The following is an 11551-nucleotide window of genomic DNA, read 5'->3' as shown; positions in this document are numbered from 1 at the left end:
ATTGCACAGCACCTTTGACTAGTATATAGTATGTAATATTGGAAACCACAAAAATAGCAAAAATGGATTGGGAACATAAGGAAGGGTAAGGTACATTGTGTGTGTATGTGTGTGTGTGTGTGTGTGTGTGTGTGTGTGTGTGGGTGGGTGTACATGAGTGCATAAAGGTACACGTTTGTCTGTGCACATGTATGTGGAGGCCAGAGGACAACCTCTGGTTTCATTCCTCAGGCACCGTCTACTTGAGTTTAAGACAGGGTCTCTCATCGGCTGAGAACTCACCAAGCGTGCTTGGCTTGCAAGTAAACAACAGGGACCCAGCTGCCTCTGGCTCTCCCAGAGTGGGATGGCAAGTGGCGTCATGCTCAGCTTGCCTGTTTTTAATGAGGGTCTGGAGATTGAATTCCGAAGCTCCTGCTTGCAGGGCAAGCACTTCACTGACAGTTTCAAAAAGGGCAGCCAGGAAGGCCTCTCGCTGAGGAGGTAGCACTTAAACAAGGCTTGAGGAAGGTGTGTAGCCACAGCAGAAGGAATGCATCCACGAGGCAGAGGCCCCATGGCTGACAGGACAGCAAGGAGCCAGGTCTGGAGGAAGTTTTGGAAGTAGAGGAAGGAACAGGGTGTGCCATCCCAGGGCTGTGCGGTAGATTAGGGAGAACAGGCCCTGCGGGTCTGTCAATGGCTCACTAGTGCTCAGGCCTACTCCCTGGCCCAGGGACTAAATCTACCATCATCAGATAATGTTCATGGAGTTATTAGGAATAACATCTGTGATCGACTTCCTCAAAGGCTGCAGCTTCTCCACTCTGTTAGTCTCCTTTCAATTCACTTGAATAAGACCTGTCTGGTGTTATCCATGACAGAGGCACTGGCCAGAAGGGCTAAGATCTCAGGATAACTCAGGCTCCCACTGCTGATGTGAGACTCAGTAGAAGGGACCTAGGAATTCCATTTCTTCATTCCTGTAAGATGGGAATAGAACAGAAACATAGAAGACAGACCAGGGTGGGTCTTGGCCTCCTATGGGTCCAGCACCTGAGGCTTTGTGAGAAGACGCTAGACCCCTCTCTGACTTTATTCTACTGAAGCAGGTTAAGCCAAGGCTCCCCCATGCAGCCTGCTAGAAGCTAGCTCCCCTTCTTCCATCTGTCAGGCCTCTACACCACATTAATGGCTGCCACAGTTAAGCAATAATGTTCCTAGTTAGAAGTGACTTACTTGCACAGCATGCAGTTGAAGTGACAGCTTTATGGTGGCTTTGAAAGTAATTTTGGTAGTGCCTAAAACCTATGAGATTGCAAGGGACATTTCCACACATGGAAACTAACTTGGGATTGGCAATTTAGTTCCCTGGTCTCCAGAGAGATATTTGTGTGAAATCTTTTTCCTGGAGATTGGCTGGTAGAGTGGAAGCTTTCTCTTGGTTGAAAAATTATCCAAATTTCCATCACAGGGAAGGACAGCAATGGGACTTTCCATTTCTGATAACTACAGGAAAGCGTAGCAAGTTTTCTCCTCCCTCCACCCCTTCCTCCATCCCTCCCTCATTAACTCCCTTCCCCCTCCCTTTCTGGATCTTTCTGTACAGCTCTGACTAGCCTGAAACTCACATGTAGACCAGGCTGGCTTCAATATCCCAACAATCCCACTTCTTCATCTCTGCTGAGTTTACAAATCCAAGCCAACATGCCTGGCACCCCTACTTTCTTTTTAACATAAAAAAAATCAGAGACCTGCCTTCAGACAACTTGACCTTGGTAAGCGGTTACATGCCAGGGCAGTTTATCCTCCCATCCCTAAAAGCAGAGAGACCACACAAACTGCTTTCCTGCCCTACAGGATGGATAGATCTGTTGGGAAACCATGTTCTAGCGTTCCTTACCCTGACTAAGAGGCTGACTCAGAACTAACGTCACCCAAGTTAAGGACAGCTATGCGTCACAGAGCAGAAGCTTATCTGGGAAAATGTAGAGATTGCTTTTGTTCACAGGTGAGAGACAATGATGAAAGGAAACTAAAGTGAACACTCCAGATAGACTCCTAGAGTCTGCCAGAAGCTGGATGCTCACTTATGGCCCACCATGCCTCTTATTGGCTTATTGAAAGACTAGAATAAAACATTTCAGTTCTGGATCCTTCTTTGTGACAAGGGCACTGACCAACCAGCTCATGGTCACAGGAAAGTGGCTGGGATGGCAGATGAACCAATGAGAGAGACAATGTTCCACTTAGAGAAGATGGGAGCTCTTCAGAGAGGTGTGGCCAATATCATTCCATGGAATTATTTCGGTAGACAGAACCAAAGCAGATAGGCGTTTGGGGTGGTGGTGGCAGGCATCGGATTTTAAAAGATAAGCTAAAGCACAAGGCCCAGCTCACCCGAATCATTGAAAGAGGTGGAGTGATCACCCCTCAGTGACAGAAACACGGTGGCTTTAGGTGTGAAATCAAGGGTGGTCAGCTTCGCAGTTTGCTCTGATTTCTGGAAGGATTTTTAAACTTTGTTGTTTGCCTATGTCCACCCTAAGCCTTTTCTTTTCTTTTTGTATCACTAAGAAGAATGGTCAGTACTGTTTTGATTTTAAGAAATTGACCTAATCTCATGCTGACATTGATATTCCTCTCTATAAACACAACAAACTAGTCTAAGAACATGTGAAAACAGGCCTGGGTCTGCGCTCATGTCACGGAGTTCTTATTTCATGGATGTGGAGATGGAAGTGCAGGGAGGTGCCTTAACTTTCCCAAAGTTGTTTAGCTAGTAAATGGTGAAACCAGGCTTCATGGAATGTCTCACGCCCCACTTCTTACCCACAGGGCCAGACGATGTCTGTAAACAGCCAACCGTCCTTTGTCTTCAACTGGGAGTCATAACTTCCCCTGGGAATATGAACTATAGGTTCTTGGCCAAAGTGAGTAGGGAGGGGTGGACAGAAAGGAGGCAGTGTGCATGCAGATCAGAAGGAGTGTATTTAGGGGCTCAGGCTCTGGGTTTCCCAGAATCTTAAGCAATTAGCAGTGTGCTGGTTCCATTGTTCTATCTAGGGCATGGTTCTGTTTCTGGTAATTTGATGGAAATATATGCAAGGGGGCAGTTGTTGCTTTGGAAACACCCAAGAATGCCCTCAAAGTGAAAAAGAGAGAAAGTGGAAGGGGGGATACGTGGGTGAGCCAGAGGAAACCGAGTGAGCGCACAGCAGACTAGAAAGCAGATGAAAAGCGGCTGGATCGTGGAAGTCACCCTTTGATGAAGTCCATGTGTCCTGGAGGGGCTCTGACAGTGAGATTTTGGGGGCACCTTAGCTTCATTCCTAGACAATTCAGAAAGTAGTTTCTATAGTTTAGAAGATGGCCTGCTGGTGAAGATTGGTTGATTAACTGATTGATTGAATGATAGTTAGATTAAAGAATATGTTCTTTTTGCTTTTGAGGTTGTGTTCTTGTCTGAAACCCAACCCTGCATGGTTGATGGTGGGGGATGAGTTTTTAAAACCCTGATTCTATCACTAACTATTGTAAATGTTCCTAGGATGGAATCTACACCTTATCTCATTAGAATAACAACTGCTAGCTTCTGGGTAGTCAAGACTGAGTTCTTCTGTGGGAAGCTGTGTCACCATGGTTACATCATCCCGGATTACCTACACTACACTGATCCCTAAGGGCAGGTCAAGTGGGATTTCTTGTCTCTGGTGCAGCCACTAGTGATAGGAAGCCAGGGCTAGTCTGGGTTTTAAGGAAACTTGAGCTTATGCATCCTAACGCTTCTTCTTTAACGATAGCTTTTAAAAAGAGTAAAATATTCGAATCTCAAACATGTCCTTTGTGGGTGAAGGACCCTGACTGTACACCATGTCCTTTGCGGTCAGAATCTCAGTTGGGGAATCTTGGGTAGTCGGTGCTTTCCCCACATGCTGCTCCATGGCATCTGGTCTTGGGCAAACACCTCCCTTTTTTTGGATCTGACATCCTTAGCTGCAAAATGAACTAGGTTATTTTAGGATTTTTCTAAACTAATCTAACAATTAGATGATTTCTGGGGGTTAATGGCTTCCAGGCAGTAGGTGAAGCGACTTCATGGTTAGTGAGGTTTCAGATGGGATGGTGTTTTCCCTCGCAAAATGAAATGGGTCAGATGTTCTGCCCTCTAACGGCACCGCCTGGTTCTAATGCTCCACACAAAGGTTTGTGTTTCTGCTCGAGTCTTCTAGCCAGCTGAGCCAGTGTCACCTCTGTGTGTCTATGCCCTCACTGGAAGCTGCAGCTTAAAAACAAAGTGTCCTTTCTAATGGGAGAGCAGCTGGGCCAATGGCCAGTGCATATTTAGTTTCTCTGGGGCACTTAATTTTGAGAGAGACCAAAGTGTGCCCATAACTGTTGATATCAACACAGACAGCAGATCCAATCACACTGTGAGGAAATCTTACTGTAAGGCTTAAGAGATAAAAGAACTAGATAAGCAGAGACTAGTCCCGAGCTTGGTCGTTAGCCCTGGCCTGGTCAGGGAGTGCAATGCCCCAGACTACATCTTTTTGAGATCCTAATGTCAAATAAATCTCTGGAGGGAAATGTAGTGGAAACTAGCCTTATTAAGAGCCAGAAATGAGGTACTCTATTGTCTTTCCAGTGACCTTGCCTTAATCTTTGTACCAGTGAAATGAGAAGTTGACTATACCTGTCTGTCTTTCCCTTCAGCCTATGAAGTGAACTTTCTCTTGTACCCAGGCTTTAAAGCTGGGCTAAGGAATTATGCCACCTTTGAAGCTCCGGAACAGAGCTCTGCTCAGAGGCCAGAAGGGAATGACTCCTGTGGAAATGCCCTGAGAAAGGGGCACAGACGGAGAAGGCAACCTGGACTTACAGTGTAGAAGTTGAGGGACAACTGGCTTTCAAATGTGCCCATGCTCCCGTTCTTGACATGAACAGTGGCCACTCTGAAAAGGGGAGAGAATTTTGCATAAGGACTGAAACATGTCTGATTGACAGGGACTGTAGCATCCTCACAGTACCCATCCCCCATCCCCAGAGCAGCTTACCTCTGGTCAAAAGCAGCCTGGTTCACCAAGTAGGTGGAGTGGTAGGTGCAGGAGAAGGAGTAGTTGACAGGCTGGTTCTTCACAATCACTGTGCTGTCGTTCGACACGATGTGGCTGTAGAAGTGGTAGATGGGGGGCTTGTACTAGAGGAAGGAAGAAGGCAGATGGGACTGAGGATTCTGGGAAAAGTGGTGGACAAGGAGTTAGGGGAAAAAAAACAGTAAAAAGCTGAGCATGGTGACACATGACTGTCATCCCAACAATCGGGAGGTGGAGGGGTGCTCAGGGGTTCCAGGCACGTTTCAGCTACATGGTCAGTTTGAAGCCAGCCTGAACTATGTGAAACACTGTCTTGAACTATAAAACAAAGCAAAAACCCCAGTGAGGATACAGAAATGTTTATCAGGAACCATAGAAGCCATTCTTTGTGTGTGAGGTGAAAATATTTGCAGAGTTCTGGAATCCCTTCAATGAGATGTGCAGAGGAGAAGCCCGTATATTCACAAGTCTACATGTTCTGACTGAGGAACTGCATCGAGAGTCTCCATTCCCAGCCTCAACTCTTTCTTTACCCACTCTCTTTGTCCAAGTGCCCCATGAATGTCTTTGCCTATCTTCTACTCTAGATCATAAGTCTGCAGTTAAAACCTAAATACAGCTATCTCCTGAGAGGCTCTGACAGTACCTGACTAATACAGATATAGAGGCTCACAGCCATCCATTGAACTGAGTACAGGGTTATGAGTTAGAGAAAGGTCCCAAGGAGCTGAAGGGTTTGCAGCCCCTTAGGACTAACAACAATATGAACTAAGTAGTACCCTCAGAGCTCCCAGGGTCTCAACCACCAACCAAGGACTGCACATGGAGGGGTCTGATTGTTCAGGCAGCATGTGTATAGTAGAGGATTGCAAATTCGATCATCAATAGGAGGAGAGGACCTCGGCCCTGTGAAGGTTCTATGCCCCAGTGTAGGGGAATGCCAGGGCCAGAAAGTGGAAGAGGGTGGGGTGGCAGGCATGGGGAGGGGGGAGGCAACAGGGGTTTGTTTTTGTTGTTTTTGTTTGTTTCTTTGTTTTTTGGAGGGGAAACTGGGAAAGGAGAAATTTACATGTAAATAAAGAAAATATCTAAAAAAAAAAAAAAACCCAAAAAACAAAAAAACCTTCTTTTAACGATAAAGTGCCAATTGTGGAATTCTTTCTTCTGGCAAGTTGGTCTCAAAACACACTATTAGGACTATGGACATCTGAAAGCATGGGATGGAGACGGTTTCTACTTCACTGGGCATCAAATTTGAAGTAAGAAGTGTGCTTTGCTCTATTTAAAGGAGGAAGCTTTGCTGCTCTCCCACTTCCCAACAAACCAGGAGAATAAAGATTAAGTCCAAAGAGTCATCTGCGGGCTGTGGAGGTGTGCGCGGACGTCTGCGGGCTGTGGAGGTGTGTGCGCAGACATCTGGGGGCTGTGGAGGTGTGTGCGCAGACTCGGGGATCTGAGTCTGGGGGCTGTGGAGGTGTGTGCGCAGACGCCTGGGGGCTGTGGAGGTGTGTGCGCAGATACCTGGGGGCTGTGGAGGTGTGTGCGGACGTCTGGGGGCTGTGGAGGTGTGTGCGCAGACATCTGGAGGCTGTGGAGGTGTGTGCGCAGACGTCTGGGGGCTGTGGGTGTGTGTGCGCAGACACCTGGGGGCTGTGGAGGTGTGTGCGCAGACGTCTGGGGGCTGTGGAGGTGTGTGCGCAGACGTCTGGGGGCTGTGGAGGTGTGTGCGCAGACATCTGGAGGCTGTGGAGGTGTGTGCGCAGACGCGGGGATCTGAGTCTGGGCCTCTAACACCCAGATGAAATACTGGGCATGGGCACACGCCTGTTATCCTAGCACTGGGAGGTAGTGAGGGGAGATCCCGGGAGCTCACTGGCCAGCCAGGTTAGCAAGGCCTGGGTTCAGAAGGAGACCCGTCAAAGGAAGTGAGATGGAGAGAGAGAAGAGGACTAGTGGCAATGTCAACCTCTGGTGTCTGCACCTATGTACATGGACAGGAACAACCACACACACAGAGTCATCTGAACCAGCCGAGAGAGGTTTTCAGTCACTGAGCCTCCTAGGAAATGAAGGCAACCGGGCTGACTTTGAAAAGGCCTTTGGAGCACCGTGAATCCTCTTACTGATGGCAGCAGACATTTTGCTCTGGGTCCCATTGCTCTCTCTGCCCTAGCTGGGTTGGCCTTACCTCTGACTGGGTTCCACAGTAGGACTTGTTCTTAGGTGACAGATCTGGGATGACAAACTGGTAGTAGCCACCTTCATGGACCCCATTGTAACACAGCCCCCCAAGCGCCAGCTGGTGGACTTCCCATCCGTAGGGACACTCGGGGATTTTAGTGATAATGGTCTTGGGGTAACAAAACACAAGGATGACATCTGGAAGAGGTCACACATGCTTTCATAAGCAGACGTGGTCAGCATCTCCATGTCACACAGAATTCACCCGCTGCGATGAGTTTCCCCGAACTTCAGCCTTTTATAACTTATGCCACATATAATATTGTCACTATTTAATACTTATTTAATTGGACCCACTTTAAAAACCTGTGGGTTTCTTTGAGAGCCAATGATATTTATTATTTATCTATTTAGCAATCATGGTATTAAATCTAGAGCCTCATGCTCGCTAGGCAAGAACTGTACTATAAACCATAGCCCCAGCCCTAAGACTTTAAATCACAGACTGATACATATATCCTGATGAGAATGAGGCTTCTTATAATTTAAAACGTCCACTGCATTATTACATGCTCAGTGCTGCAAAATATTGTTTAAAGGCACATAGCATGCATCGAGCCGTCAAACACTTAAAGAAGTGGGCGTGTTACATAGAACAGGGAAGAAACATCTTCTAATTTGTAAAAAAGTTGGCCCATCCAATACATGTTTGCTTCTGATGGGGAAAGGCTGATTGGCACTTGGAGCTTCTGTTCCTCCACCTGATGCCATTTTTACTCTTTCCTAACCAAGCTGTCATAGAGCTCAGATCACAGCAAGTTAGAAACTGGAGGTTCCCTGTCTGGGAGAGCAGGGTGGCGTTGGAGTACCTGCTTTATTTGGAGTGCATGATTTCGCTGAGGCTTCTGCAAAGAGGACCAGCAGAAGGAAGGCCCTGGCCACCATAGTTCCTCTAGAGCCGGTCTCTGTCAGGTGGCCAAACCAAACTGGCCGGATGCTCATGTTCCTTCCAGGCCCTGGGTCGTGGTTGTTCTGTATTGGAAATATGAAGGAAAAGTTAAAGTCAAGGGTTAGAACAAATTATCATACAATCTTGTAGGAGAGTTTCCAAGGGAGCTCGGTGATGCTGTCCTGAGCTTGTACCACTGGGGAGGTGAGCCTCACAGGCGGTGGCTCATGTTCCTGCCTGTCTCATTCTCTCTGGACTGTAGATGTTGCCTCCCGGATGTTCCCCAATCTCTAGCCCCTGTCCTATTTCCTTATATACCTAGAGGGTGTAAGAGAAGCCAACTCCAGATAAGTCACAATGAGCACACATTATCCATGGCAGGGGAATAAAAGGGAGCCCGGTGCAGTAATCCGATGGGAAGCTCAGTTACCACCTGAATCTAATTTCTTCCCCTTTGCAGTTAGGGCCTCCACCCCCACCCTTTACTGCCTCAACCAGGGCTGGAAAGAGAAGATGGGCTTTCACATTTTGTACTAAAAAAATCAACAAAACAAACAAACAAAAACAAACAAACAACAACTAGGTCGTAATTCTCTTCTTTTATATAGTTTTTCTCATTGTATCTCTTGCTTTCTTAGTTTCATGGGGAGGGGAAAGAAAATTTGAAGCTAAAAGGATTTCAGACCAGCATAAATACATCTAGCAGTCAAACACAATATGAGTTGTGTTACTGTTAAAAAAAAAAACTTTAAAGATTATTTTTCTCCACCATTTCCTGATGTCTATAACTTCATCCTCAAATACGACTTTAAATTACAAAGCCTTCAGGTGTCTCTCCAAACGCTGACATTGGATCACCCAGGCAGACCTTGTTCTAAACAGCACAGGGGATGCTACTCTGGTGGGAGTTCCAGACACATCCCTAGGAGTACATACAATTTCATGTCTCAGTGACATCAGGATGAATATAACAACTACGCGTAAGTACTATAATAGAGTTGCCTTATTGTGGCATCTACGGATTAAGGAAAGAGGTCTTTGGGAAGCCATTAAACATTCTTAGGACTCAGCCTCCTTCCCTGTAAAACGGAGGCCATTACCCAGGTCATGCCCCATGGCAGGAGGAAAGCAAGGAGATGAAGGCTCTTGCCAAATGGCAAAACACCAGACTCACAAAGTGTATGTGCAGAGGCAAATTACTGTTTCTGGTAACATGCGTGTGTTCTGTGAGCTGGGTTTCTTTCTCTTAAAACCAGCTGCACATTGTCTCATTGCAGACTCATGCCACAGAAGGGATGTCTGTGTTGATAATGCACAAGCAATGTAGTTTTTAGATGTGAGTCCACTAGGGTGAATACGGCAGGTTGGCCGGCTCAGTTAAACTGTTTTAGCACCGGGATGGAGCTCAGTGCAGCCTGGAAACGGCAGCAGTAGCAGCAGCAGCTCCCGCATGCCTATACACATTCTCAAGTGTGTGAATTCTGAGTTTCTTCTCCCCAGGGCTTAGTGTTGCTTCTCCAGGTCTTCCCTTCTCTGCTTGTTAAACATTCACGGGGCCCTGATGCTAAGTATGTCAGCTCTGCTATGGGCCCTAGAAAACATGGGTAGATTAGAGGTTGCTTTCTCTTTCCCTATCTAGGAACTAGTGGGGAGTGCAGTGCAGAGAGCAAGGTGTCCTTGGGGTGTAGGGAGGGAGGAAGGAAGAGCTCCACTGAGCTTAAGGAAAGGAACAGGAAGGCCTAGGACAGACACTCAAGGCAGTCTGTTTACCCAGAACGGACTCTGGTTCCATTATGAAGAGCTCAATACCATCCTTCTGCTTGTGACGGGACACTTGTTATCTTCAAGTGTCAGCTTCAATGAGTTTCAGCCACAACAACTCTGACCCGGGTAGGTCACCAGAAGCACCAGACTCTGGAGACAGGTACAGAGATCCATCCCTGTCTCTAGAGGAGAGGTGCAGTCGAGGTGGAAAAAGAGGCTGCAAATCGTGGTGGGGTAAGGCTGAGCCGGTAGACATCTGCCTGGAGCCAAAAGCCCCCTTTGACCATTTATTGGCTGGCTGTTATTTGGCAGTGTTAGGTGTCGTGAGTCTAACTTTCTTCCTCTTTTGCAAGGGAATATTAAGCTCTGTGATATAGTGTGAGTCAGAACACTAAAGGAGTAATGTGTGTTTATGTTTATGTTACATACATAGATATTTCCTCATTGAAGACGAGGCCCCCAGAAAGCCTTTTGTGCCTGTGTCACTGGGAACTGTGGAGATGGAAGGCCTTCTGAGAGTGGAGCCCACTACGGGGAAGACATTAATTTCACCAATGCTAGGTCTGTCCTATGTCATCTCAAGTATTGGTTCTGGAATTAAACATCATGGCTCTGTCAGATTTCCAGCGGCATGATGTTAGGCAAGTAGCTCGACCGGCCTCTTTAAGCTTCTGATTTCAAATCTGTAAAATGAGGCTTCTCATCTCCTGTGCCTGATTCAGGTACGTAAAGAAACAACCCATATAAATTGCTTAGCACAGTACCTGGCCTGAACTCGGCAGCAAAGACTACTTGCTGTAAATATAAGCATCAAAGGTTGGCATCCACAGGCTGGGACAGCATGTCCTCAGTGTTCCCAGATGAACCCCAAGTGTTTCTATGGCAACAGCCTTCTCTTCGGAAGCCCACCGTAACAAAAGAGCAGGTGCTTTTGATTTGTAGAAAGGTCTCATCGGGATAACACTTGGGGACAGAAAAAGAGATCTCTCCTACGATTTCTTGGAGTAGAGAATCAGCTAACAGTTAGGTACATGATACTGCTTTCAAGGGTGAGGGGAGTGAGTGAGGTAGGACAGTGGATGCCACTTTTGTGGCATGCTGGTCTCTAGATGTTTGATTTGCATAAGAGACAGAAGGGGACCAAATGTTCGCGGGCCAAACAGTATTTGATACTGGTGTTGGTTAAAAGACGGGAGGCGTCTATTTTCTGTGGTAATTACCTTCCCTCTGATACCCCACTCAATCCTCTCTCTGCTTTTTAATATGTCTCTGCCCCAGTTGCCCTTGGAGTAAGAGGGACACCCCTGCAGATGGAATCTAACACAGATCTCTGGCTCAGACCATTGCAGATTCTTCAAACACAGGGAAAATAGGTTATAAGGTTTTATCAGTCCTAGGATTTTTTTAAAAGTCCATCAAAGAGAGTTTTATGGAAGACTCACCCAAAAGATGAGCTCATCTCTCCTGCATCTTTGTTTTATGAGTTTCTAGGCAATAAAGGGTACCTTTTCTGTTTGCACATCAGGAGTGACTTGGGAAGGCCGGCCCAGGTCCAAAGGAGATGCCCTTTGCAAAGAGCAAT

At 46.8% G+C, this 11551-nt stretch overlaps 1 protein-coding gene across 1 annotated transcript in view; it reads right to left on the bottom strand.

The window, feature by feature from the left end:
• Window positions 1–8269, bottom strand: part of Tectb (tectorin beta) — a 13838-nt gene extending 5569 nt beyond the window's left edge. Inside the window, exons 1-4 of the mRNA XM_031385020.1 lie at window positions 8126–8269; window positions 7264–7454; window positions 5037–5179; window positions 4862–4934 (exon numbers count right to left, since the gene is read on the bottom strand). Of these exons, the coding sequence (XP_031240880.1) occupies window positions 4862–4934; window positions 5037–5179; window positions 7264–7454; window positions 8126–8258 (540 nt within the window). The 5' untranslated portion in view covers window positions 8259–8269. The remainder of the gene's footprint in view (window positions 1–4861; window positions 4935–5036; window positions 5180–7263; window positions 7455–8125) is intronic.
• Between the last annotated feature and the right edge of the window lie 3282 nt (window positions 8270–11551).

Source organism: Mastomys coucha, unplaced genomic scaffold, assembly GCF_008632895.1.
Source record: "Mastomys coucha isolate ucsf_1 unplaced genomic scaffold, UCSF_Mcou_1 pScaffold21, whole genome shotgun sequence".
In the NCBI taxonomy this organism is placed as follows: domain Eukaryota; kingdom Metazoa; phylum Chordata; class Mammalia; order Rodentia; family Muridae; genus Mastomys; species Mastomys coucha.
This window is presented reverse-complemented; position numbering and strand designations above follow the sequence as displayed.